The 25,082-nt window shown below is 43.1% G+C and overlaps 1 protein-coding gene across 2 annotated transcripts in view; it reads right to left on the reverse strand.

Annotated features, from left to right (window-relative positions):
- Positions 1 to 25,082, reverse strand: part of LOC147108176 (SWI/SNF-related matrix-associated actin-dependent regulator of chromatin subfamily E member 1-related-like) — a 46,366-nt gene that overhangs the window by 12,173 nt on the left and 9,111 nt on the right. For both annotated transcript variants that reach the window (XM_086004707.1, XM_086004708.1), the window contains exons 2-8: positions 24,874 to 24,925; positions 21,343 to 21,487; positions 19,650 to 19,859; positions 11,471 to 11,591; positions 8,542 to 8,579; positions 6,962 to 7,040; positions 4,486 to 4,701 (exon numbers count right to left, since the gene is read on the reverse strand). In XM_086004707.1, coding sequence (XP_085860833.1) covers positions 4,486 to 4,701; positions 6,962 to 7,040; positions 8,542 to 8,579; positions 11,471 to 11,591; positions 19,650 to 19,859; positions 21,343 to 21,487; positions 24,874 to 24,914 — 850 coding nt within the window. In that variant the 5' untranslated portion in view covers positions 24,915 to 24,925. The remainder of the gene's footprint in view (positions 1 to 4,485; positions 4,702 to 6,961; positions 7,041 to 8,541; positions 8,580 to 11,470; positions 11,592 to 19,649; positions 19,860 to 21,342; positions 21,488 to 24,873; positions 24,926 to 25,082) is intronic.

The raw sequence follows: 25,082 nt of genomic DNA on the forward strand, positions 1-25,082 counted from the left end.
TAGACTCATGAGAGAGTCGGGTCATTTCGCGTTTCCTTTTCAATGGTAGAATTTGTCACCTGTAGACATTCCACTATGGTCGAGTGGAATATCTCCACTGGGTCCACTGTAGGCGCCTCTTCCACCGTTGGCAACGGTAGGCGCGATAACCCGTCAGCATTCCCATGCTGTTTTGTTCCTTTGTATTCTATGTCATATTGGTGTGCCCCTAGGAAAAGGGACCACCTCTGTAGCCTTTGCGCTGTCATAATGGGAACGCCCTTTTTAGGGTTGGATATGGAGACGAGGGGTTGATGGTCAGTCAACAAGTTAAACTTTTGTCCGTGTAGGTAATGGTTTAATTTCTTCACCCCCCACACCAGGCTGAGTGCCTCCCTGTCGATCTGGGCATAGTTACGCTCAGCTGAGTTCAATGAGCGTGACGCAAAAGCTATCGGCCGCTCCGAGCCATCAGGGAATCTATGCGATAATACCGCTCCCACGCCGTAAGGGGATGCATCGCACGCCAGTCTGATTGGCAGTGATGGGTTGTAATGAGCCAACACTTCCCTGGACATGATCAAGCCTTTGCATTTATGGAAGGCACGTTTACAGTCTTCGCTCCATTTCCAAACTACTCCCGTTTGTAGCAGTGCGTTAAGCGGGTGCAGAACCGTCGACAAGTTTGGTAAAAATTTATGATAGTAATTTACTAATCCCAGGAACGACCTTAATTGTGAGACATTTTCAGGCGCTGGGGCCTTTACGACCGCTTCAATTTTTTCAGGTGACTTATGCAACCCTTCTTCGTTAATGACATGGTCACAATATGATATTTGTTTCTGGAAAAATTCGCATTGGGGCGATTTGCTCGTAGGCCCCGTTCCCTCAGCCTCGTGAGCACCTGCTCCAAGTTGGCATGGTGCCTCGTTGTCGTTTTCTCCTGTTACAAGGATGTCTAGGTAGCATTGAGTCCCCGGAATCCCTTGCAGGACTTGCTCCATAGCTCTTTGCCAGATAGCCGGAGCTGATGCCACTCCGAAAACCAGTTGATTGTACTGGTACAGGCCTTTGTGTGTGTTTATCGTGAGATACTTTTTAGAGGCCTCCTCAACCTCCATCTGTAGATATGCCTGTGCTAAGTCAATTTTGGTGAAACGTTTCCCTCCGGATAGTGAGGCGAAAATATCTTCTGTACCGTGTGAAGAACCGGGTTTACAGTCACCTTGAAGTCCCCACAGATGCGAACTTTTCTCTGTTCTTCAGATTTATCATTATTCAACGTTTTCTTCATGACCGGGACGATGGGTGTTGCCCACTCGCTCCAATCTACCTTGGATAACACGCCTGCTTTTTCCAAATTCTCCAGCTCTGCCTCGACGGCTGGACGAATTGCGTATGGCACCGGCCTTGCCTTAAAAAACTTGGGAATTGCCGCATCTTCCACTTTTATTGAGGCGGTGGCGCCTTTCAGGGTTCCTAGTTCCTGTTGAAACACTTCTTTGGCGTTAGCCAAGATTTCTTTTAATCGTCCAGGTATGACGTCATCATCGTTTTTTTTCTTACTGGTCACCGTCAGTGCCTGAATGGAGTGCCAGTCTAAATGTATCTTTCTGATCCATTCACGTCCCAACAACGGTGGACCACCATCTTGCAGAACGTATAAATACAACTTCTGTATTTCCTTGCCGTTGTATACAACAGGCACCCTTATTTTCCCTCTGGGGTATACTTTCTGCCCCGTACATGTCTTCAAGATAATGGATGTGTCTTTCAAAGGTATATGCGGAAATAGCCGCTCGTAATCCCGTCGACTCATGTATCTACTGAGCTGATCCTGTATCTACCTCCATTTTGACTGGGGACCCCGCTATCGTGAGGGTAACCCAAATGGTCTGGTAATCTTCTTTGGCAATTATATTATGTAATTTGAGACAGCTTAGTCTCTTGTTTCCGGAGTCGCTATCGCTCTTCTGGTCTTTGGAGCTACTGTCCGTCATCATTTGTACTTTTCCTTATTGACCTTTTTACTGTCAGCGGATTTCTTTCCAGATCTGCATACACGTGCAATGTGTCCCATCTTTCCGCATTGCCTGCATGCTTTGTCCTTGAACCAGCAGTCCTTCTGGTCATGGGTGGATCTGCCGCAGCGATAACATCTCTCAAAACCCCATGTCATTTCATGGGTGCCGAAGTCCTGTGGCTTTTGCTGTATCTCTGCAGCTCCTCTTGCTGCTGCTTCGTATGATACAGCCACACTGAAAGCCTTGTCCAGTGTCAAATCTTTCTCAGAAAGTAGTCTTTTCTGTGTTCCTTCGCTTAGGAGACCACAGACGAATTTGTCTCGTAGAGAATCTGCCAGTCCTGCCCCGAATTGGCAGTGCTTTGACAGCTTTTGTAATTCGGTGAGGTAATCAGCGTTACTTTCATTCTTGTGCTGATTCCTCCTGAAGAATTTGAATCGTTCCGCTATCAGCAGCGGTGTTGGGTTTAAGTGCTCCTGTAAGGTATCAACAATCTCCTTAAAATTCTTGTCCATCGGTTTGGCTGGAGTGATCAAGTTTCGTAACAGCCCGTATGTCCTTGCGCCCATCAGATTTAGAAGTACCGATGCCTTTTTATCATCCGCTACTTCATTCGCCTTGCAATATACCTCCACTCTTTCCACATATGTGGTCCAATCTTCTATATCACTATCGAAAGCAGTAATATTGCCAGTCTTCGGCATCTTGAAAATCTAAAATGGTGCTTCCCGCGCTTTTCTTTCTTCCCCGCCGAGATAAGATGGCGCCTCCCGCGCTTTCCCGCTGCTGCCAACGCGGTTCCTGTTGCGACCTGCAGCTTTTCGCAGTATTTCTATTTTTTTTAAATATATCGCTTCAATAGTTTCTCCGTTACTTGGAGAACCGTTCCCGTCGTGGAGCGGACCCTCTGGGACTTTCCCCTCCCTCTGCTCGGTCCGAACGCCGACCTGCTTTGCAGCCCCAGCCGCGCCCCGAGTGCTCCACCCTCTCTCTCTCTCTCTCTTTGATTCTGCTTCCCGACTCGCTACCCGGCCCCGCTGCAGAGCCACCCGATCGAGCTCTCGCCCGCCGCAGCCCAGGAAGGATCAGTGCACTACCTGCCACCAGCCCGTTTAGCTGGGGAAACCACAGACTGGAGACCAAGCCTGGCCCTCGTTTTTGAGTTATTTTTTTTATTTTTTTTCCTTGCTTGTGGCTTCGACCTTCGTCTGAGGAATCGATCCCCTTGAGGTGCTGCCGAATTGCAGGTAAGTTTGTTTCTAATTCGTCGCCACTGTTAGATCCGTATGTTAATGGAGACACGGAATGCAGGAGTTGATTTAACAAGTGTTTACTGAGCAAAGTCTGGAGGTGAACTAACAACACAAAACGCTACACAGGCTTATATACCCTAGTGGTCACTACTGGTACTACAGTATACAGGGGCTTCAAAAACATAGTTCCTCTTAAAGGTACATACACTACAGAAAGTAACACCCCAGTCTTGAGGAGAAGCTGTTTCATTTATAAAAAAATTACTCCTTAGCTGTTTTATAAATTGAAAAGTAGACAGTTACTATTTGAGCTATTTATTTCCACTGCTGAGTCAACTTTGTAACTCACAAGTAAAGCAGTTGCAAGAAAGTTATCAGGCTCAGTTTAATCATGGAAATAAATATTGCAGGACACAGTCAGCAGGTCGTATTGTCCATCTACAATGGAGGGGCAAGAGACTTTGTGGTCATGTTACAATATTGTTTATACAGCAGGCATTTAGGCAACTTTAATGAAATTAAAAAAGTTTTATCACACTGGAGTACAATATCCAATTTAATCAGAGTGTTAGAATATCAAAGCTCGTGGTATTATTGTTCAATGGCAAAAAAATTATAAAAAAGTGCAGCCCCATTGTCCACAGTATTATCGAAAAGCTCCGCATGTTTCTGCTTAAATGATTGTCAAAAGAGGCACTGCAGTACATAGGAGCACCGTTATGTGATACACAGCAGTAGGATGTGGGTTCAGGATCATGATCCAGATGCCAGCTTTCACTCCTAGCCACATCACTGTCGGGAAGCTCCAAGCAGAGGGCAGGTACTTCTTCAAAGATAAAGAAAAACTGGAGGAGAGTGGTGACCAAGCTGAACCCATACACCTTTGAAACCAAGTCAGAATGCCACTGGCAGATGTCTGAAAAAGTGAATAACTTGTCTGCCTTCACTTGAAACATGACTATGGTAAGTAGGGAAGACAAAAACTTAGGAGGGAGCAATGACAAGAATCCAAACTGTTCCACACCCCCGTCCCCCAGATCAGTACAATACAATGGTGGAACTACCAATCTTGGGAGTGCTGGACCAGGGAAAAGTTAAAGCAAGGAAAATAAAATACAAAAGTAAACTCCCAACTATACCAGTTATTCAGAATGCCCTGAAGATTATACCTAAGCAATTGGTTAGATGTTTCAATTACTATTTCCTTTTAAACCTTTTCCATTTCTTACCTGGAATGGGAATGGAAGCAAAGCTGGCAGTCAGGGCCTGGCGTACAGCTTGTAGCTGATGCTGCAGCGTCAGTGTTTGTCTCTCTTCCAGTGCCAACTCCTGCTCTAGTTTCTCTTTGGCATTATTCATGCTCTCTATGTGTTTTTGTAAGATAACATTCTGCTCTTCAAATTCCACATTTGACTTCCTTAATTTTCGCAGTTCTGATTCACGAGCTTAAAGAAAAACAAAGAAACTCAATTAAATTTACATTTCAGGCTCCATAAGAAAAAGGTGACTCCTTTCCTTCTTCACCAATCACACCTTACCTAGCAACAAGGTCAAGTTAATGGTAATCAGAGCATGTTTCCTCAACATTGTGCCTAAATAGAACAGAGCATATTCATTTCAAACATTAAAATTTATATTCCCCCATTTACCAAAGATTAATGCACTGTGGCAACACAATACAATGCATATGCTTTCCAACACTCTTAAACCAGCATGATCAGTCCATTTTCAGAGCAATCAAGGGTGGATGTGATTTCTTATAGGTCCTGATGAGATGTTATGGTTTGAAAAATTCAGCAAAACTCAAAACCAAAGCATGCCACAAATATTCAATCTAAAAACAGACCAATCATACAGATATCAATGTTTGGAGGTAAACATGCTCCAGGGACATCCCTCTGGTCCAAATCACCCCAATGGTTAGCAAAGTAGATAGTTCATGCTGCTCTACAAATTGCCCTGGAAAGAGACTATCAAAAAGATGGGAAAACACAACATACATAATGATGTAAGAAAACTACTAGGCACTTGGTCTAAGCGTTAAACAAAGCTTTAATCAACTGTTTTACAACATGGAGGTCTAGTTGTGTCCTTCACTAGTTCCTGTTAAGAATGTCCTGCGCAAGCTGGGCCCGTGCATTTATATTCTCCCTGGACAGCGCCACCCGCAGGCCGCTCAGTATTATTTCATAAGTCTTTCTTTCATGAATGGCTGATTCATGTCACATAACATGCATCTAGGGAAAAATATTTGCTACTCATCTTCTCCGTCACCAACATAAAGCTACCATACAACTGCATACAGTATATTCTGATGAATATCCTACCCAGCTCACCCCTTGGGGATTTACAGACTAACTTCCTCCAGCTGTTCTAGAGATAAGCTGAAGGGACTGGTGAAATTAGGTACCAGGGTCACTAATTATTTTAATACAATACTACAGGAAACTCTTTTTTATCCGGCACAGACGGGACCGGCGTGGTGCCGGTTTATCAAAAAGTCCGGATTACAGAGAGTTATAGTTAAAAGGTACGAGAGCTCGTACACAGCAACAAATCCAAGCTTCCCTGTTGCTTAGCAACAGCTGCAAGCAGGCCAAGCGTCCCTGTTGCTTAGCAACAAGTGCAGGAACCTCCGATTACACAGCCAAGAATCAAGAAACGGCCACTAATAAGAAAAACTTAACTGAACCTACTCCTGAATTTTGCCGGTTAACCGAAATTTCCAGTTGTTTGGGTGCCAGTAAATCGAGAGTTTCCTGTGCAATTTGTCTCCTCATGAGGGTGAACTATCACCATACAGCTCTTTTAAATGTAACTTCACTACAGTTACCACTTCATGTCAAAATAATTAAGAGACTTTTAGCTAAACAAGGGCCCAGTAAAAGGCTAAAATAATCAAAGTGAACAGCTGAATAACTATCATGGGCCTTGGTAACTTACACTACCCTATCAGCTGGGGTTATTTATTTTAATTGCTACATTTACTTAATGTAAAGTTACTGAGGAAAAACGGTTTTATTTCCTAATTTGTTGCTCTCCTGAATTGAAGGAGCTGACTTCTGCCAGAGTATGGTTCCATTGGCCCCTGAAGCCGTCCAGTAGCTCAATCAATTGGCCATTTTTCATATTCATTAGTATGGAGAGTAGGTTTTAGTATGCTATTTGACTGTGGGAATGCAACCCTGTCCTCATCCAATAGACACAAATTGGGAAAAAAAATTCTAAAATTTAGGTTTCACTAATTTCCATTTATATTCTCTGATTATTATTCCACCAAGAATATAAAATCGATGTTTCGCTATAATCATTTAATATTAATATACTTCAATAAGGACCCCCCTTAACTACTTTATGTCTAAAAGTGTAATGCATAAATTATATTCTGAATAACCCAATGTTTTGCTTTAATTTCCTTGTTTTGTATAACATTCCAAACTTTTATCACAGTTACTAAGTTTTTCAGTGGCCCTTTCTAGCAAACAAGAGTGGGAACTGTGATGATTTTTGCCTTCCCTTCCCAGGAGATACTGTATTACCTCATCACCACAGCAGAGATTGACCAACTAGATCAAACACCAAACCTGGGATCATCTTGGTCTGCATGCCTCAGTACCACACCATGCATTGCATCTATCCACTGAATAAAATTGTTAATTTCCAAAAAGAGCAAACAGCACAAAAGGTCAATTAGTATCAAAATACCTTTGGTTTGGTCAAGGAACTCTTCTGTAAAAATTGGGGTGTCAAACATGGAAATCCTGTCTGGTGCGTCATCAGTGGTCTAAAGTACAAAACATGGACACATGAAACATTTTTTAAAACTCTGCTGTTTTATTAATAATCATCATCATGCTTCTAAAACACTACACTGAACATAGTTCTACTATACCAATGCAGTGCGTCATTTAGTTTAAATTAGAGATGCATGTAAAAATGGTAAAAGTTAGACATTTGTAACTTTTTAAAAATTCATTCTTGGAATGTGGGTGGTGTTGGCAAGGCTGGCATTTATTGCCATCTCCACTGGCCCGAGAAGGTGGTGGTGGGCCACCTTCGTGAAACACCGCAGTCCATGTGGTGTAGTGGTTTGATACAACGGAGTGGCTTGCTAGGTCACTTGAGAGCAGTTAAGAGTCACATATAGGCCAGAGTTGCCAAGAACAGCAGGTTTCCTCGCCTAAAAGACATCAGCAAACCAGTTGAGTTTTTACAAAAATGTATTAGCTTAATGGCCACTTTTGTTAAAAAATAAAACTGGAACCAGATTTTTTCTAAAAACTGAATTCAAATTCTCAAACTGCCATGGCATGGTGGGATTTGAACTCATTCTCTGGATTATTCACAGAAACCCCACAGTGCAGATAGAGGCCATTTCAGCCCATCGAGCCTGCACCGACACATATCCCACCCGATCCCCATAACCCCTACACCAACACATATCCCACCCTATCCCCGTAACCCCACATATTTAATCCCCCTAACACTAAGGGTCAATTTATCATAGCCAATCAACCTAACCCGCACATCTTTGGACTGTGGGAGGAAACCGGAGCACCCGGAGGAAACCCACGCAAACACGGGGAGAATGTGCAAACTGCACACAGTCACCCGAGGCCGGATTCGAACCCGGGTCCCTGGCGCTGTGAGGCAACAGTGCTAACCACTATGCCACCATGAGCCAGGCCTCCGGATTACTAGAAAAAGATACATTGAAGTAATCAGGATGTCACCCAAGGAATGCAATCATCAAATTTAAGTAATAACATGGATAGTTAGAAACATATTTAATAGTTTTATCTGTGTGGAAAGGAAGCTTTACTTGTGCTAATTTAACTCACTTAGGACTTTGGATAAATTGGGTACAGAGGCTACAAACAGTCCGTTGGAAAGAGCCAGGTTTAGTGAGCTGAACAACCTTTTCTCATTCATGCTTCATATTGTTAAAGCTCATGTAAGCAATTGTAAGTAGGACCATTAATTTAATAAATCAACCTGGAGACAAGTTGCATCTGGACAGGGGGGAAAAGTCCATTCATTCAACATAATGTGAAGTATTAACAGTCATCTGCTGTGCTAATAGCCCCCCCCCCATTATATTTTAAAACAATTTTAAAATTATAAAAAACTATTAGTGTCACATTGAGATCTTTCTTATATAGGGAATGAATCATATATCCTCATCCATTGTGCATCCCCCCATACCAATTGGACAGTACTGTTATGAAAACTTATATTAATACAATTTTGCAATATTCCATTTTATCAAAATTCCCATAGCTCACCTTCGGGATTGGTCCATTAACTCCTGACCACAATTCTTCTAAAATTACAAAGTAAAAATGTTAGTTTTCTTCCAATACAAAACCTACATAACAACTTTCATTTATATTGCACCTTTAAAGTAGTAAAACGTCCCAAGGTGCTTCACAGGAGCAATTATCAAACAAAATTTGACACCAAGACACATAAGGAGATATTAGGAGAGGTGACCAAAAGCTTGGTCAAAGAGATAGGTTTAAAGAAGTGTCTTAAATGAGGATAGAGAGGTAGAGAGGTTTAGAGAGGGCATTCCAGAGCTTAGGGCCTAGACAGCTGAAAGCAAACTCCACAGTGGTGGAGCGAAGAAAATCGGAGATGCGCAAGAGGTCAGAATTGGAGGAGCGCAGATATCTCAGCGGATTGTAGGGCTGGAGGAGGTTACAGAGATCAGTAGAGGCGAAGCTAGAGGGATTTGACAATAAGGATGAGAATTTTTTTTTTTTAAATTGAGGTGTTGCCGGACCGGAAGCCATTATAGGTCAGCGAGTACAGGGGTGATGGGCGAACGGGACTTGGTGCAAGTTAGGACACGGGCAGCAGAGTTTTGGATGAGGTAAAAGATAACCACAATCAATATAAAGAAAAATACACATCCACCACCCCACTTCTTCAATTCAGACTAACTCAAACTTCTCCCCTTCAGGGTTAACTACTTAGCCCATCCAACTGTTTTAAATTATCCCACTAGAAATGCATATAAAAATACTGGCGCTTGCAGTTTAGTCTGTCTGACACTGTCTCCCAACACCACAGCTTATTTTGCAGAAAATAGTTAATACTGAATTGAAGTTAATGTAAAAACTATTCAGTAATATTTTATTGTGACTCACTCTCCCTAGCCAAAACCCTTTAATACTCCAGGAACATCTTACAGGGTAAGGATCCTCTTCTCCATAACTAACTGCCTCTTCAATCCCTTTTCCTCACTACTCCACCCCCAAATGTGAAGAACTCAAGGATTTCTTCATCTCCAAGTTAGAGGCCATCCATGCAGTTACTTCTGTCGCTATCTTTCCTTCCTCTCCATGTCCCCAACTCTCCCACTCACTGTAGCCCTGATCCCCATATTCCTGCTTGCAATCCTCTCCCAGTTCACCTTTTACCATGACACTTACCTCCTGCTCCCATTCAACTTTGGACTACTCAGCTACCCATGTCCCCCCCTCCCCCTGCCCACCTCCTATGCTTATTGAATAGTTCCCTTTCCTCAGGCACCATCCCATTCCCTTGTAAAATTACTGACATCATCCTCCCTCAAAAGACTCACCCTCAATCCATCCATCCTTTCTAAATACTGCCAGCTTAAACCTCCCTTTCGTGTGCAAGTATCTTTAACACATTGTCACCTCCCAGCCACATGCCCATCTCTCCCAAAACACCCAAGTTTCAATCCCTTCAGTCTGGCTACTGCCCTTCACATAGCACTATCTGCCCTAGCCAAAGTCATTCATTACATTCTTGGTAATTTCAATGAGTTTCCTTGTCCTCCTCCTCTCCACGTTTGATATGGTTGACCACACAAGTAAAGCGGACAATGGTCCTACACCTCCTCAGAGCCAATTGCAAAATAGTATTCATGGAGAAGGGAGAACATGGAGATCATATGTGAATAATGCATGGAAAGATGAGAATATTCTCTCGGTACAAGATTTCGAAGTATTTTCCTAGTGTTTTGCAATGTGCCAGATTTACAAGCAAGTGTGGATCAAGATATAATGAAAGAAAACTTCAGATTCAGACAAAAACTACCAATTTTGTGCTACAGTTAAAATCTGACAACAGCAGGAGCTGCTTCAGAAGTCCACACTGTTTGCGGATGATACCACGGTAGTAGGCCAGATCACCAACAACGATGAGTCAGCCTACAGGGAGGAGGGCCAGCATCTCGTGAAGTGGTGCGCCGATAACAACCTGGCCCTTAACATCAAGAAAACCAAAGAAATCATTGTGGACTTCAGGAAGTCTAAAGGCGGAAGTCACACCCCCATCCACAGGGCTGTGGTGGAAAGGGTGGACAGCTTTAAGTTCCTCGGAGTCCACATCACGGAAGACCTCTCCTGGTCCCTCAATACCTCCTCTCTGGTGAAGAAGGCCCAGCAGCGCCTATATTTCCTAAGGAGGCTGAAGGGATGTAACCTGTCACCCCTGATCCTCTCTAACTTTTACCGCTGCACAATAGAGAGCATCCTGACAAACTGTATCACAGTATGGTATGGCAGCTGTAGCTACTATGACCGGAAAGCCCTGCAGCGGGTAGTCAAAACTGCCCAACGCATTACCGGCACCCGGCTACCGACCATAGAGCACATATACCAGAAACGCTGTTTACGGAGGTCACGGTCCATCATCAAAGACCCTACCCACCCCAGCCACAGTCTGTTCGCCCTCCTGCCATCTGGGAGACGCTACAGATGCATTCGCACCCGTACGACCAGATTTAGGAACAGCTTCTTTCCCAGGGCTGTCATGCTACTGAACTCCACAAATAAACTCTAAAGCCTGCACATCTGCCAATGCACTTTATTATGGTTATGTTTATGTTAATGTATTACAAGCCAAATGTATGTTGAATGTTTAAATGTCTTAATCTAAATGTACACTCTCGGGAGCCGCAAGCCTACATTTCGTTGTACTGCACTTGTGCACTAACAATGACAATAAAAGTTGATTTTTGATTTGATTTGCTCCCCCAGTCAGAGCAGAATGAATACAAGAGGGCAATGAAATGGCAGAAATTACAAAATGTTAAATATTGACAGCAGCTTATCTTTGGACAACAGGAGCATTAAAAAGGTGAGAGGGAGCAAGTACACAAATTATTTAAATATAAAGATGCTGGGTATTTTTCAGCAATGCTGATTGGTGGCACTCTGTTCCAATCCAGAATCTTACCTTTCTTAAGTTTCTTCTCTTGGATTTTTTGTGTACTCATTTTATAGGCCTCAGTTTGCTGAAATTCTTTAAGTTCCTTTAGGTACTGTTGCTTGTCTTTTTCGGCTTCATCCAGATAACGCTAAGATAACAGGATAGAAAAACACAAATCAGAATTTTCAACTGTGGGGCAGATAAAAGGCATCAGTGACAGCATGAGTATTAAACTTATGCCTGCATATCATTCATTCTGACCTCGTTCAGTTTAACACGTAGCACTAGGCTTTCACAGTTTTCCTCCCAGAGTTGAAACTCACATTCGTGTGACATGTGTCTGGTACTTGGCGGTGTAAACAGTGGTTTCTTGATTAACAGTACATTTATGAAAGCATTGCTCACTTACTAATAGTCTACATGGATGAAATTATATATTCTGTTAAACAGCTGATCCTCCCTAGCCAAGAATTATAGTAAGTGAAAATTACTTAATTTATAGTCTCGTCAGTTTCCATTAAAAGGATTCAACTCGAAGATTTATACACACAACCTACATTTCCCTCAGTGACCGAGGCAGGGGTATGCAAACACATACACTAATCACCTAGGACAGAAAATCAGCTGTTCCACTGACAGTCTGCATTGCAACAGATGCCCCAAAGGGCATTCCCTAGAAATCACTGTTGCGCTGCTTACTGTTGGTCTGAGCTTGCAGCTCCATTTCATTCCAGGACCACACTGTGCTGCAAGTGAAAGTCTTATTCATGATAAATCAGGAACTCCCACCGACAGCAAAGTCCAATTGGTGAATAAAAAAAAGCAGCATCGCAGATCAGCTGCCGCTAGGATGAGCAGTAAGGAGCACATGAAGAAAGTAGAGTGCCTTGGTGAACAAAGGTGGGAAAACAGGGTTGAAGGAAACAGAATACCTCTGAACTTGGAGAGTGATGCTTCTAAAAACATAATAGGAGCAGGATTAGGCCATACGCCCCCTCGAGCCTGCTCCGCCATTCAAGATGATCATGGCTGAACTTCTACATCAACTCCACTTTCACGTCCTATCCCAATACTCCTCGATTCCCCGAGTGCCTAAAAATCTATCGTCTCAGTCGTGAATATACTGATCGACTGAGCATCCACAGCCCACTGGGGGAGAATTCCAAGGATTCACAACTGAGTGAAGAAATTTCTCCTCATTAAAGTCCTAAATAGCCGACCCCTTGTCCTGAGACTATGACCCCTAGTTCTAGACTCCCTAGCCAGGGGAAGCAACCTCTCAGCATAAGAACATAAGAAATAGGAGCAGGAGTAGGCCAATCGGCCCCTCGAGCCTGCTCCGCCATTCAATAAGATCATGGCTGATCTGATCCTAACCGCCAATCCACTATCACAGAACCATCTCCTGAATCTAACAGAATTAGACACACGAAATAGGAGCAGGATCAGGCTACACGGTCCCTGGGCCCGCTCCGCTACCCACAGGGCCATGACCGATCCGAACCTAGACTCATGTCCAAATTTCTGCCCGCTCCCCAGAACCCTTAATTCCCTTTACTTCTAGGAAACTGTCTATTTCTGTTTTAAATTTATGTAATGATGTAGCTTCTACAGCTTTTTGGGGCAGCATATTCCATGGACCTACCACCCTCTGAGTGAAATAGTTCCTCCTCATCTCAGTTTTGAAAGAGCAGCCCCTTATTCTAAGACTATGCCCCCTAGTTCTAGTTTCACCCATCATCGGGAACATCCTCCCCGCATCCACCTGATCCAACCCCTTCACAATCTTATATGTTTCAATAAGATCGCCTCTCATTCTTCTGAACTCCAATGAGTAGAGTCCCAATCTACTCAACCTCTCCTCATATGTCCATCCCCTCATCCCCGGGATTAACCGAGTGAACCTTCTTTGTACTGACTCGAGAGCAAGTATGTCCTTTCTTAAGTATGGACACCAAAACTGTACGCAGTATTCCAGGTGCGGTCTCACCAATACCTTGTACAACTGAAGCAATACCTCCCTATTTTTATATTCTATCCCCCTAGCAATGAAAGCCAACATTCCATTGGCCTTCTTAATCACTTGCTGCACCTGCATACTAACCTTTTGAGTTTCGTGCACCAGGACCCCCAGATCCCTTTGTACTTCAGTACTTTCCAGTTTCTTGCCATTAAGATAATAACTTGCTCTACGATTTTTCCTGCCAAAGTGCATAACCTCACACTTTCCAGTATTGTATTCCATCTGCCAAATCTCTGCCCACTTACTTAGCCTGTCTATGTCCCCTTGCAGGTTTTTTATGTCCTCCTCACTCACTACTTTCCCTCCCATCTTAGTATCATCTGCAAACTTTGATATGTTACACTCGGTCCCCTCCTCCAAATCGTTAATATAGATTGTAAAGAGTTGGGGACCCAGCACGGACCCCTGCGGAACACCACTAGTTACTGATTGCCAGTCTGAGAATGAACCATTTATCCCAACTCTCTGCCTTCTGTTAGATAGCCAATCCTCTATCCATGCCAGAATATTACCCCCAATCCCGTGATTTTTTATCTTAAGCAATAATCTTCTGTGTGGCACCTTGTCAAATGCCTTTTGGAAGTCTAAATACATTACGTCCACTGGTTCCCCTTTATCCACCCTATATGTTACTTCCTCAAAGAACGCCAGCAAATTTGTCAAACATGACTTCCCCTTCATAAAACCATGCTGACTTTGTCCTATTAAATTATGATTATCCAAATGTCCTGTTACTGTCTCCTTAATAATGGACTCCAAAATTTTACCTACCACAGATGTTAGGCTAACCGGTCTATAGTTTCCAGCCTTCTGTCTACTGCCCTTTTTAAATAAGGGTGTTACATTAGCAGTTTTCCAGTCTGCCGGGACCTTTGCCGAGTCCAGGGAGTTTTGGAAAATTATTACCAATGCATCCACAATCCCTACCGCCACTTCCCTCAAGACCCTAGGATGTAAGCCATCAGGTCCAGGTGATTTATCCGCCTTGAGTCCCATTATTTTACCGAGTACCACTTCCTTAGTGATTTTGATCGTGTTTAGCTCCTCCCCCCCCTTTAGCTCCCTGTTTGTCCAGTGTTGGGATAATCTTAGTGTCTTCTACTGTAAAGACTGATACAAAATATTCAGTGTTTTTGCCATCTCCATATTTCCCACCATTAATTTCCCAGTCTCATCCTCTAAGGGACCAACATTTACTTTAGCCACCCTTTTTCTTTTTATATAACTATAAAAACTCTTACTATCTGTTTTTATATTTTTTGCTAATTTACTTTCATAATCTATCTTCCCTTTCTTAATCAATCTTTTTGTTATTTTTTGCTGTCTTTTAAAGTTTTCCCAATCCTCTATCCTCCCACTAGATTTGGCTACCTTATATGCCCTTGTTTTTAGTCGAATACTATCCTTAATTTCTTTACTTAGCCACAGATGGCTGTCTTTTCTTTTACACCCTTTTCTTCTCCGTGGAATATATATTTTTTGGAAGTTGTAAAATAACTCCTTAAATGTACACCACTGATCATGTATCGTCTTACCCTTTAATCTATTTTCCCAATCCACTCTACTCAATTCCGCTCTCATACCTTCATAGTCTCCTTTATTCAAGCTTAGCACGCTTGTTTGAGATCCAACCTTCTCACCCTCTAATTGAATATGGAATTCAACCATGTTATGGTCACTCATTCCAAGGGGATCCTTTACTAGGACATTTTTAATTAATCCCGTCTCGTTACACAGGGCCAGATCTAAGGTTGCTTGCCCCCTGGTCGTTTCAGTTACATACTGCTCAAGAAACCCATCCCTAATACACTCAATGAACTACCCTGTCATAATTTTATACATTTCAATGAAATCACCTCTCGTTCTTCTAAATGCCAGAGAATATAGGTTCATTCTACACTCATCCAATTCAATTCACTTCACTCCACGTGATGTCAAGAAACGGCTGTGGGCCCCGACAACATCCCAGTTGTGCTGAAGACTTGTGCTCCAGAACTAGCCGCACTTCTAGCCAGGCTGTTCCAGTACAGCTATAACACTGGCATCTATCCGACAATGTGGAAAACTGCCCAGATATGTCCTGTCCATAAAAGGCAGGACAAATCCAATCTGGCCAATTACCACCCCATCAGTCTACTCTCAATCATCAGCAAAGTGATGGAAGATGTCATCGACAGTGCTATCAAGCAGCACTTACTCACCAATAACCTGCTCACTGATGCCCAGTTTGGGTTCCGCTAGGCTCCAGACCTCATTACAGCCTTGGTCCAAACATGGACAAAGGAGCTGAATTCCAGAGGCGAGGTGAGAGTGACTGCCCTGGACATCAAGGCAGCATTTGACCAAGTGAGGAGGCATCAAGGAGCCCTAGTAAAACTGAAGTCAACAGGAATCGGGGGGGAAAACTCTCCACTGGCTGGAGTCATACCTAGCACAAAGGAAGATGGTTGTGGTGGTTGACGGTCAATCATCACAGCCCCAGGACATCGCTGCAGGAGTTCCTCAGGGCAGTGTCCTAGGCCCAACCATCTTCAGCTGCTTCATCAATGACTTTCCCGCCGTCATAAGGTCAGAAGTGGGGATGTTTGCTGATGACTGCAGTTTTAAGTGCCATTCACAACTCCTCAGATAATGAAACAGTCCATGCCCGCATGCAACAAGGCCTGGACGACATTCAGGCTTGGGCTAATAAGTGGCAGGTAACATTCGCGCCACACAAGTGGCGGGCAATGACTATCTCCAACAAGTGAGCGTCTAACCACCGCCCCATTCAACAGCATTACCATCGCCGAATCCCCCACATCAATATCTTGTGGGGGGGGGGGGGGGGGCGGAGGGTCACCATTGACCAGAAACTGAACTGGACCAGCCACGTAAATACTGTGACAACAACAAGAGCAGGTCAGAGGCTGGGTATTCTGCGGTGAGTGACTCACCTCCTGACTCCCCAAAGCCTTTCCACCATCTACGAGGCACAAGTCAGGAGTGTGATGGAATGCTCTCCACTTGCCTGGATGAGTGCAGCTCCAACAACACTCAAGAAGCTTGACACCATCCAAGACAAAGCAGCCCGCTTGATTGGCACCCCATCCACCACCTTAAACATTCACTCCCTCCACCACCGGCACACTGTAGCTGCAGCGTGTACCATCTACAAGATGCACTGCAGCAACTCGCCAAGGCTTCTTCGGCAGCACCTCCCAAACCCGCAACCTCTACCACCTAGAAGGACAAGGGCAGCAGGCGCATGGGAACACCACCACCTCCAAGTTCCCCTCCAAGTCACACACCACCCTGACTTGGAAGTATATCATCGTTCCTTCATTGTCGCCGGTCCAAAATCCTGGAACTCCCTTCCTAACAACACTGTGGGAGTACCTTCACCACACAGACTGCAGCGGTGGCTCACCACCACCTTCTCAAGGACAACTAGGGATGGGCAATAAATGCTGGCATTGCCAACGACACCCACATCCCATGAATAGAATTTAAAAAAAATTCAATCCCTCCTCAGATTCCTGGGATTAGAGGACTGTCCTATCTAGGTGAACCTTCGTTGCACCCCCTCGAAGGCAAGTATACAGTACTACAGGTGTGGTCTCACCAAAGTCCTATATAATTGCAGCAAGACTTCCTTACTCTTGTACTGCTTGCAATAAAGGCAAACATACTATTTGACTTCCTAATTGCTTGCTGCACCTGCATGTTAACTTTGCGATTCCTGTACAAGGACACCCAAATCCCTCGGAATCTTAACATTTATTAGTCTCTCACTTTATAAAAAAAAAAAAAAAAAAAAAAAAAATCTGCTTTTCCATTCTTCCTACCAACGTGGATAATGTCACACTTCGCCACATTATACTCCATCTGCCACCTTCTTGCCCAATCACTTAACCAGTCTATATCCCTTTGCAGCCTCTATTTTCTCCCAAAGCTTACTTTCCCACCTAGCTTAGATATATGTCAGCATGGAATCGACGGTCTGCGCAGGTGTGGACTCGACCCGTCTGCAGCCTTCGACACGGTAGACCATGCCATCCTCCTCCAATGCCTACCTCCCTCCATCGTCCAGCTGGGGTGTACTGCACTCTCCTGGTTCCATTCTCATCTATACAGTCATAGCCAGAGGATCACCTGCAATGGCTTCTCTTCCTGCTCCCGCAAGATTACCTCTCGAGTGCCCCAAGGATCTATCCTTGGCCCCATCCTATTACTCATCTACATGCCATCTCTCAGCAACATCGCCCGAAAACGTCAGGTTCCACATATACGCTGACAACACCCAGATCTACCTCACCACCACCTCTCTCGACCCCTCCACTGTCTCCGCATTGTCAGACTGCTTATCTGACATACAGAACTGGATGAGCCCAGATTTCCTCCAACTAGCTATTGGGAAGACCAAAGCCATTGTCTTCGGTCCCCGCCCCAAACTTCGGTCCCTAGCCACAGACCCCATCCCTCTCCTTAGCAATGATCCAAGGCTGAACCAGACCATTTTCAACCTTGGTGTCGTATTTGACCCTGAGATGAACTTCCGACCACATATCCGCACCAAGACCGCCTACTTCCGTAACATCGCCCAACACTGCCCCGACTCAGCTCATCTGCTGCTGAAACTCTCATCCATGCCTTTGTTACCTCTGGACTTGACTATTCCAGCACTCTCCTGGCTGCCCTACCATCTTCCACCCTCCATAGACTTGAGCTCAGCCAAGACTCTGCTGCCTGTGTCTTAACTCGCACCAAGTCCTGTTCACTCATCACCCCTGCTCGCTGACCTACACTGGCTCCCGGTCAGGTAACACCAAAGTTATAAAATTCTCATCCTAGTTTTCAAATTCCTCCATGGCCTCTCCCCTCCCCATCTCTAACCTCCCCCAGCCCTAGATCGCTGCACTCCTCAAATTCTGGCCTCTTGCGCATCCCCCATTTTAAAAATCGCTCCACCACTGGCAGCCGTGCTTTCAGCTGCCTCGGCCTCAAGCTCTAGAATTCCTTACCTAAACCTCTCTACCAACATTCCCTATAAAAAGTGCACAACTATCTCTGCTAGTCCCATGCAGCCCCTTAAAGGGGCCGCACACCCAAAAAGATAAAAGGAACATTGCTCTCTTTCCTCCTTTAAGACGCTCCTTAAAACCTACCTCTGACCAAGCTTTTGGTCATCTTTCCTAATACTGCTTATGCTGCTGTGAAGCACCTTGGGACGTTTTACTACATTAAAAGTGCTACATAAATGCAAGTTGTTGTTGTGTCGATGTGGACGCGCTGGTTGGCACAGACGCGGGCCTGCGCAAAATCCACATCGAAACAAACCAAAACCAGTGCAGGCACAGTGACACAAACCAGGCAACCCACATCGACACAAACCAGCAAAGCCACATTTTGGAGCAATGATGGGCTGGTTGGTCTGTTGAAAATGGATAAACCCAAATATCATTTAATTTTCTTAATTGTTTTAGATTCAAAATCTAGCAATTGTGAAGTAAAAGTGTTTAAAATAAAACAGGGCTTTAAAAAAAGTGCAGAATTCAAAATTTGCTGCCTGCAGCCCTGATTTTTCTGTGTTCGGTTACCACAAAATACTTTTATAATTACAGTACCAACAACAACTTGTATTTATATAGCACCTTTAATGTTGTAAAATGTCCTACGGCGCTTCACAAGAGCATTATAAAACAAAATTTGACACCGAGCCACATAAAAGAGATATTAGGGCAGATGATCAAAAGCTTGATTAAGATGCTCCTTAAAACCTACATCTTTGAAGGAGGAAAGAGAGGTAGAGAGGTTTAGGGAGGGAATTCCAGAGCTTAGGGCCTTGGCAGCTGAAGGCACAGCCACCAATAGTGGAGCGATTATAATCAGGGATGTTCCAGAGGCCAGAATTAGAGGAGCGCAGATATCTCGGAGGATTGTGGGGCTGGAGGAGATTACAGAGATAGGGAGGGGCGAGGGATTTGAAAACAAGGATGAGAATTTACCAGTTACACCACACTGAATACTATCGGGTCATTTTTGCTCATTACCTTACTACCTGCGTCATTCAGAAACTTTTATTTGCTTTCGTCCCCTGCCTCATCCTCAGCAGCTGAAGAACAACAGAATAACGGGCAGCTATTTTTCTGTCTACACACCATGAAAAAATAAACAAACAAAATCAAAAATAAAAGCACACACTTGTTTTTCCAAAGCAGGAAGTTTGCTCCATTCATTCCCAAGCATGCGTGTGATTTCTGGGAATGGCAGGTCTGGATGCTGCATACGGATTTGCTCTCGACGCTCATTGAGGAACCGGACATACCCAGTCACAGGTGCTTTGGGTCCATTGGGTAAAACTTTCTTCCTTTTCTTTCCTTTCGGCCAGCCCCGTTTTTTCACTACACGTTGCTGTAAAACAAAGACTACTAAGTGCACAGTAAGACAAAAAACTGACAATAATAGTGAGAAAGAATTCAATCCAGAATCACTGCAGTGTGCCTTCAGTTAGAATTCAAGCAAAGATCAGGCCAGCCTCTCTCAAAACTTGTAATACTCACCCTCTCTAAAAACTTGTAATGCAGACACTTTTTGCAATTTAGATAAATTTTAATGCACATTTCAAGAAACAAGAACCCAACTCTATATTCATTCCTGGCATGATTATAGGTATGCATCTAATTAATTAGCCACATTGGTGGATTAAAGTTCTACTTTAAGATTACATGGAAAAAGGTTTCATTGCATATATGAAGCGATGGAAGACCAGCTGTACTGAACTAGGAAAGTTGAGGACAATCTGTGTGGGGAGGCCCAATAGACTTCAATTGGCCTAGATTCCTTCTTGACATATAGCCAACATCTACCTTGTTTTTCTAGCCTTTAGCAACTTTAAAATTAATAATTGTCACCTAAACATCAGAGGTTTCCCCAATATAACTGACATCCTTCAACACTGATTGAACAACACATGATGGTACCATTAATTGCCCCAACAATCCTCTACTAAGTCTGAGTAGATAGAGTTCAGCAAAACAGAATTTTGTCCCTTCATACTCGCTCCTTAGTTTTTACCTTTTATTTTTCCTAGTCGCATTCTCTACTTAATAAAATGTCAATTATCTCACCAATTAATCTACAACTGTAATGTGTGTTTTACATTGCAACATGCTGCTAAGGCTATTACAGACAATCTTTAGCAACTAGTGGATCTCCCATGTGCTCCTTATAGATAAAAGTTTTTTTTTTAAATGATGTACATCAATAAGTGAAGGCACACAATGACACTAAAGGAAGGGCCAGATTGCAAGTTAAGGGGATACATTATCGCCTCACAATCAGCATGGTTAAAAAAAAAAACTTTCCTTGTTTTTGGCTTCTCCCTTCCCTTTCCCAACATCATTTTCTGGCTCTCTGCATCTCTAGGCACAGTGTGGAGATGGGAGTCTATTTCTGTGTGCAGGGTGCATCAGTCTGTGCTGAGACCAGGGAGAGAGGAGGAGGAGGAGGAGGAAGAGGAGTAGAACAAGAAAGGAACGGTTGCTTGAATGACTAAGATGGGATGGATAGGTTTGATTTTTTTTTTTTTTTTTTAAATGAGTGTTATTTTTTAGGGCAGGTGCCAAAGGAGCAGGGAACAGTCACCGTGGCTAAATGCTGTGTAAATTTGAGATTGGTTCAGTCACCAAACAGAATTACATTAGACATAATTATGGGTTTCAATTAGTTAAACATGCAGGTTGAAGGTACACTCATCTCTGATTCTTGCGTACACTAGTGTCAAATGGAAACCGCAACACCACATTATAAGGATATATATTCAGACAGACAGGATTTTGACAGACAGAATTACTAGCCTTTAAAATTCAAAACACAACATAGATCATTTTCTTACCTCTTCCTCACCATTATTTCCACCCCCTGCTATATTTTTGTCAGATTGCTTGAGAGACGATTGACTTTTGGAGGTCTCAATAACTTCTTGTTTAATAACAGTCTGCAACACTCCATTGTGACTGAAACCCTTAGAAGCAAGGCTCCTGTAGTATAAACGTATATAGACGATAAATGGATTGTAATGGCTTAATGCAAAATAAATACATGCTGCACCATTGCATTGTCTGAAGTGATCCTGCGTTTTAATTTTCAAACATTTATCCAATTTAGATACCAATTTATAAGTCAATGAGGTAATATATTTTATTTTAAACCATTGTTTCATGTATGCAGGTGTATGGAACAGCTAGAGTTATCAGATCATCATACAATCCAAATGCTAATTTTCAGAGAAAGATAACTACCAAATTTAGTGCAGAACAAGCCTAGTGACCAGTTTGTGAAAGCATGATTTGGGAAAGTGGAATTTGACTATGGGTTATATGCATAAAGTATTCAGGTCAGTATATGTTTATTTGTAATACAATAAATGCACATGCAAAGCCTTACAAGTTCTGCCTGCAAATTCTAGTCCTTCCCAATCAGTTGCCCTCTGTTAGATAGTACTCCCCATTCTATCCAACACAATACTCTATGAAGGAGTAAAAGTTAATGAGGAAAGAACCAATTTCATTAGGTTTTTAAAATAGTATAATTCAAAAAAATTAGCGTTACAAATTACAATATTGAATCAGAATGGCAGCTATAAATAAGGACACAAAGGGCAACACAAGAGTTTAACAGTAACACGCAAGCAAATAAACATGCAGAGTTCAAGTAAGCTGCCAGTGGGGATCCACGAGAGGAAAAAGTCTAGTGAATATAAAAAGGGATAGAACTCTATATAATATTCAATACCAGCATTCTATGAATCTGCTATAAACATACAAGGCAGGACTGGACCGTTAAAGTGACAGGGAAAATGCTAATAACAAATCATTTGAACAATGAACTAGGCTGTAAAATAAAAGTATGAAGAGGCTCCCATAAAAAAAGTTAGCAGGGAGATTTTTTTTAATTTTAGGTGATGGTGCAGAGGTCAGTCTAAAACACACTACTGTTTTTAACATGACTGCGTGGTTAGAGTGTAAATAGGTATTATTCTTAAACTTTAGATTTTAATATAAAATACAGACTCTATCCAAATTTGACATGATTTCAGATATACATGTGCAACAAAGAAATTCTGTTTTCAGAATTTTCAAATCAGACTACTTAAACTGCTACAGCACCAGACCGATATTTTCACCAATCAAAGATGTGAGAAGTAGTGATAATCTTCAGATTACTATATTCATGGCACATCACTTTAAACATCTATGCTAATTCTTGGCAACTGGTGACATCATCCGAAAGCACAATGTCAGTTTCCACTCATACGCCAAGGACATCTAGTTCTACCTCACCACCTCTCTTGAACCCTGCACTGCCTCAGATTTGTCATGCTGCTGGTCAGACATCCAGTATTGGAGGAGCAGAAATTCCCTCCAATTATATACCAGGAAGACCGAAGATATTGTCTTCGGTCCCCACCACAAACTCCGTTCCCTAGCCACTGACTCCATCTCTCTCCCTAGCAACTGAGAGGCTGAACCAGACTCTTCACAACCTTGGCGTCCTATCTGACTCAGTGGAGCTTCTGACCCCATATCCTCTCCCTCACCAAAATCACCTACTTCCACCTCTGCCCCTGCCTCAGCTCATCTGGTGTTGAAACCTTCGTCCATGTCTTGGTTACCTCTAGACTCAACTCTCCTGGCCGGCCTTGTACCCTCCGTAAACTTGAGCGCATCCAAAACTCTGCTGTCCATATCCTAACTCTCATCAAGTCCCGCTCACCCATCAAGTGTTCACCGACCTACATTGGCTCTGCCTCGACTTTAAAATTCTCATGTTAGTTTTCAAATCCCTCCATGGCCTCGCCCTATCTCTAACCTCCTCCAGTCCTACAACCCTCCAAGGTCTCTGCACTCCTCCAATTCTGGCCTCATGCGCATCCCCGAATTTCTTCGCTCCTCCATTGGCAGCTGTGCCTTCAGCTGCCTAGGCCCGATGCCCTGGAATTCCCTTCCTAAACCTCTCTCCTTCCTTAAGACGCTCCTTAAAACCCATCTCTTCGATCAAGCTTTCCTGTCCAGATATCTCCTGATGTGGCTCGTGTCAAATTTTGTTTGATAATGCTCCAGTGAAGCACCTTGGGATGTTTTACTACATTAAAGACGCTATATAAATGCAAACTGTTATTGTCATAAGGGACCAGCTATGCTGCAGGTACCAGACTCAGACCAGTACCTGTCTACAGCAAAGCAGGGCTAAAACAACTGTTAGATTGCCACCTCCTGTGTTTCTCTTTGCTTACAGACAGATAGACAGCTGTGCACAGAAATGCAATCACAAATGCACACACAGAGCCCCTTTCACAAGCATCTAAATGGCAATCCTGTTGTTGATAGAATTTTTTTTTAAAAAGCATCAACAATTTCCCAGGCTACAGTTCGACTGCAGCAGGTATAAAACCCAAGTGGTCTGCTAAAGGTAGTCACACTTTGTGTAACAGCACAAACTACACTCTACAGCAGAGTTGATTGGAAGCCAGAACAGACTGTAACATAACTGGGCTGAGGTTAGCAAATTCAAGTAACAACCAGTTGAGATCAGACTTACAACTTTCTTGTTTGGAGTCAAATACTTAATTAGATGAGTAACAGGGTTACCAGGTTATAACTTTTAAAATAACGTTAACTACAAGGGGCCTTTTCCACCGAATTGTTTACTACCTCAGCACCTAATTTAATCCTGATGTGGAGATGCTGGTGTTGGACTGGGGTGGACAAATGTGAGAAGTCACACAACACCAGGTTGTGTTGGACTATAACCTGGTGTTGTGTGACTTCTCACATAATTTAATCCTGAGCTGAATTATCTGTCACTGAAACCCTCGTCCATGCCTTAGTCACCTCCGGGTTTGACTATTCCAGTGCTCTCTGGGCCGGTGTCTCATTTTCTGTAAACTGCAGCTCATCCAAAGCTCTGCTGCCCATGGCCTATTCCACAATCAAGTCCTACATGCCCGTGGCCCCTGCCCTTAGCTCCCCCCCCCCCAGCTCTGCATTCCTCTAACTCTGGCCTTTTATGCAACCCTCCTTCCAGTTCACCATTAGCAGCCTTGCCTTCAGCCACTTAGGTGGAATTTACTAAACCCCTCTATCGCACCATCTCCCTCTCTGGGTTTAATACTCTCCTTAAAACCCACCTCTTCAATGAAGCTTTTGCTCACCCCTCCCACTAGCTCCTTCTTTGGCTCAGCATCCATTTTTGATTATGCGTCTTTGAAGTGTTTTGGGATGTTTTTCTACATTAATGGCAACTCGTTTAATTGAGAAAAAAATGTAGAAGTTTTTAAAATAAATTTGCTAATTATAAACATTTTCAAATATACTTTGCATCGTTTCAGTTAAAACCCTACTGAAAAAGTAAATGATCTACTTACCCAGCCATAACTACAGATTCTTTATTATTTTGCGACATCATAATAGAAGAATCTATGACAATTTAAGACATTTAAATATTAAAAGCAAGCCTACATATCAGTGTTGTAACAATCAGTAATAATATTTCTGATTACAGTTTGTATTATGAATTTTTCCCCCTCTTAATATTCTTACTAATGCAAAGGTCTATAGGGCATCTTTTGCATTA

The sequence above is a fragment of the Somniosus microcephalus genome, chromosome 13 (assembly GCF_052327205.1).
Source record: "Somniosus microcephalus isolate GS21.2 chromosome 13, FLI_Smic_1.0, whole genome shotgun sequence".
In the NCBI taxonomy this organism is placed as follows: domain Eukaryota; kingdom Metazoa; phylum Chordata; class Chondrichthyes; order Squaliformes; family Somniosidae; genus Somniosus; species Somniosus microcephalus.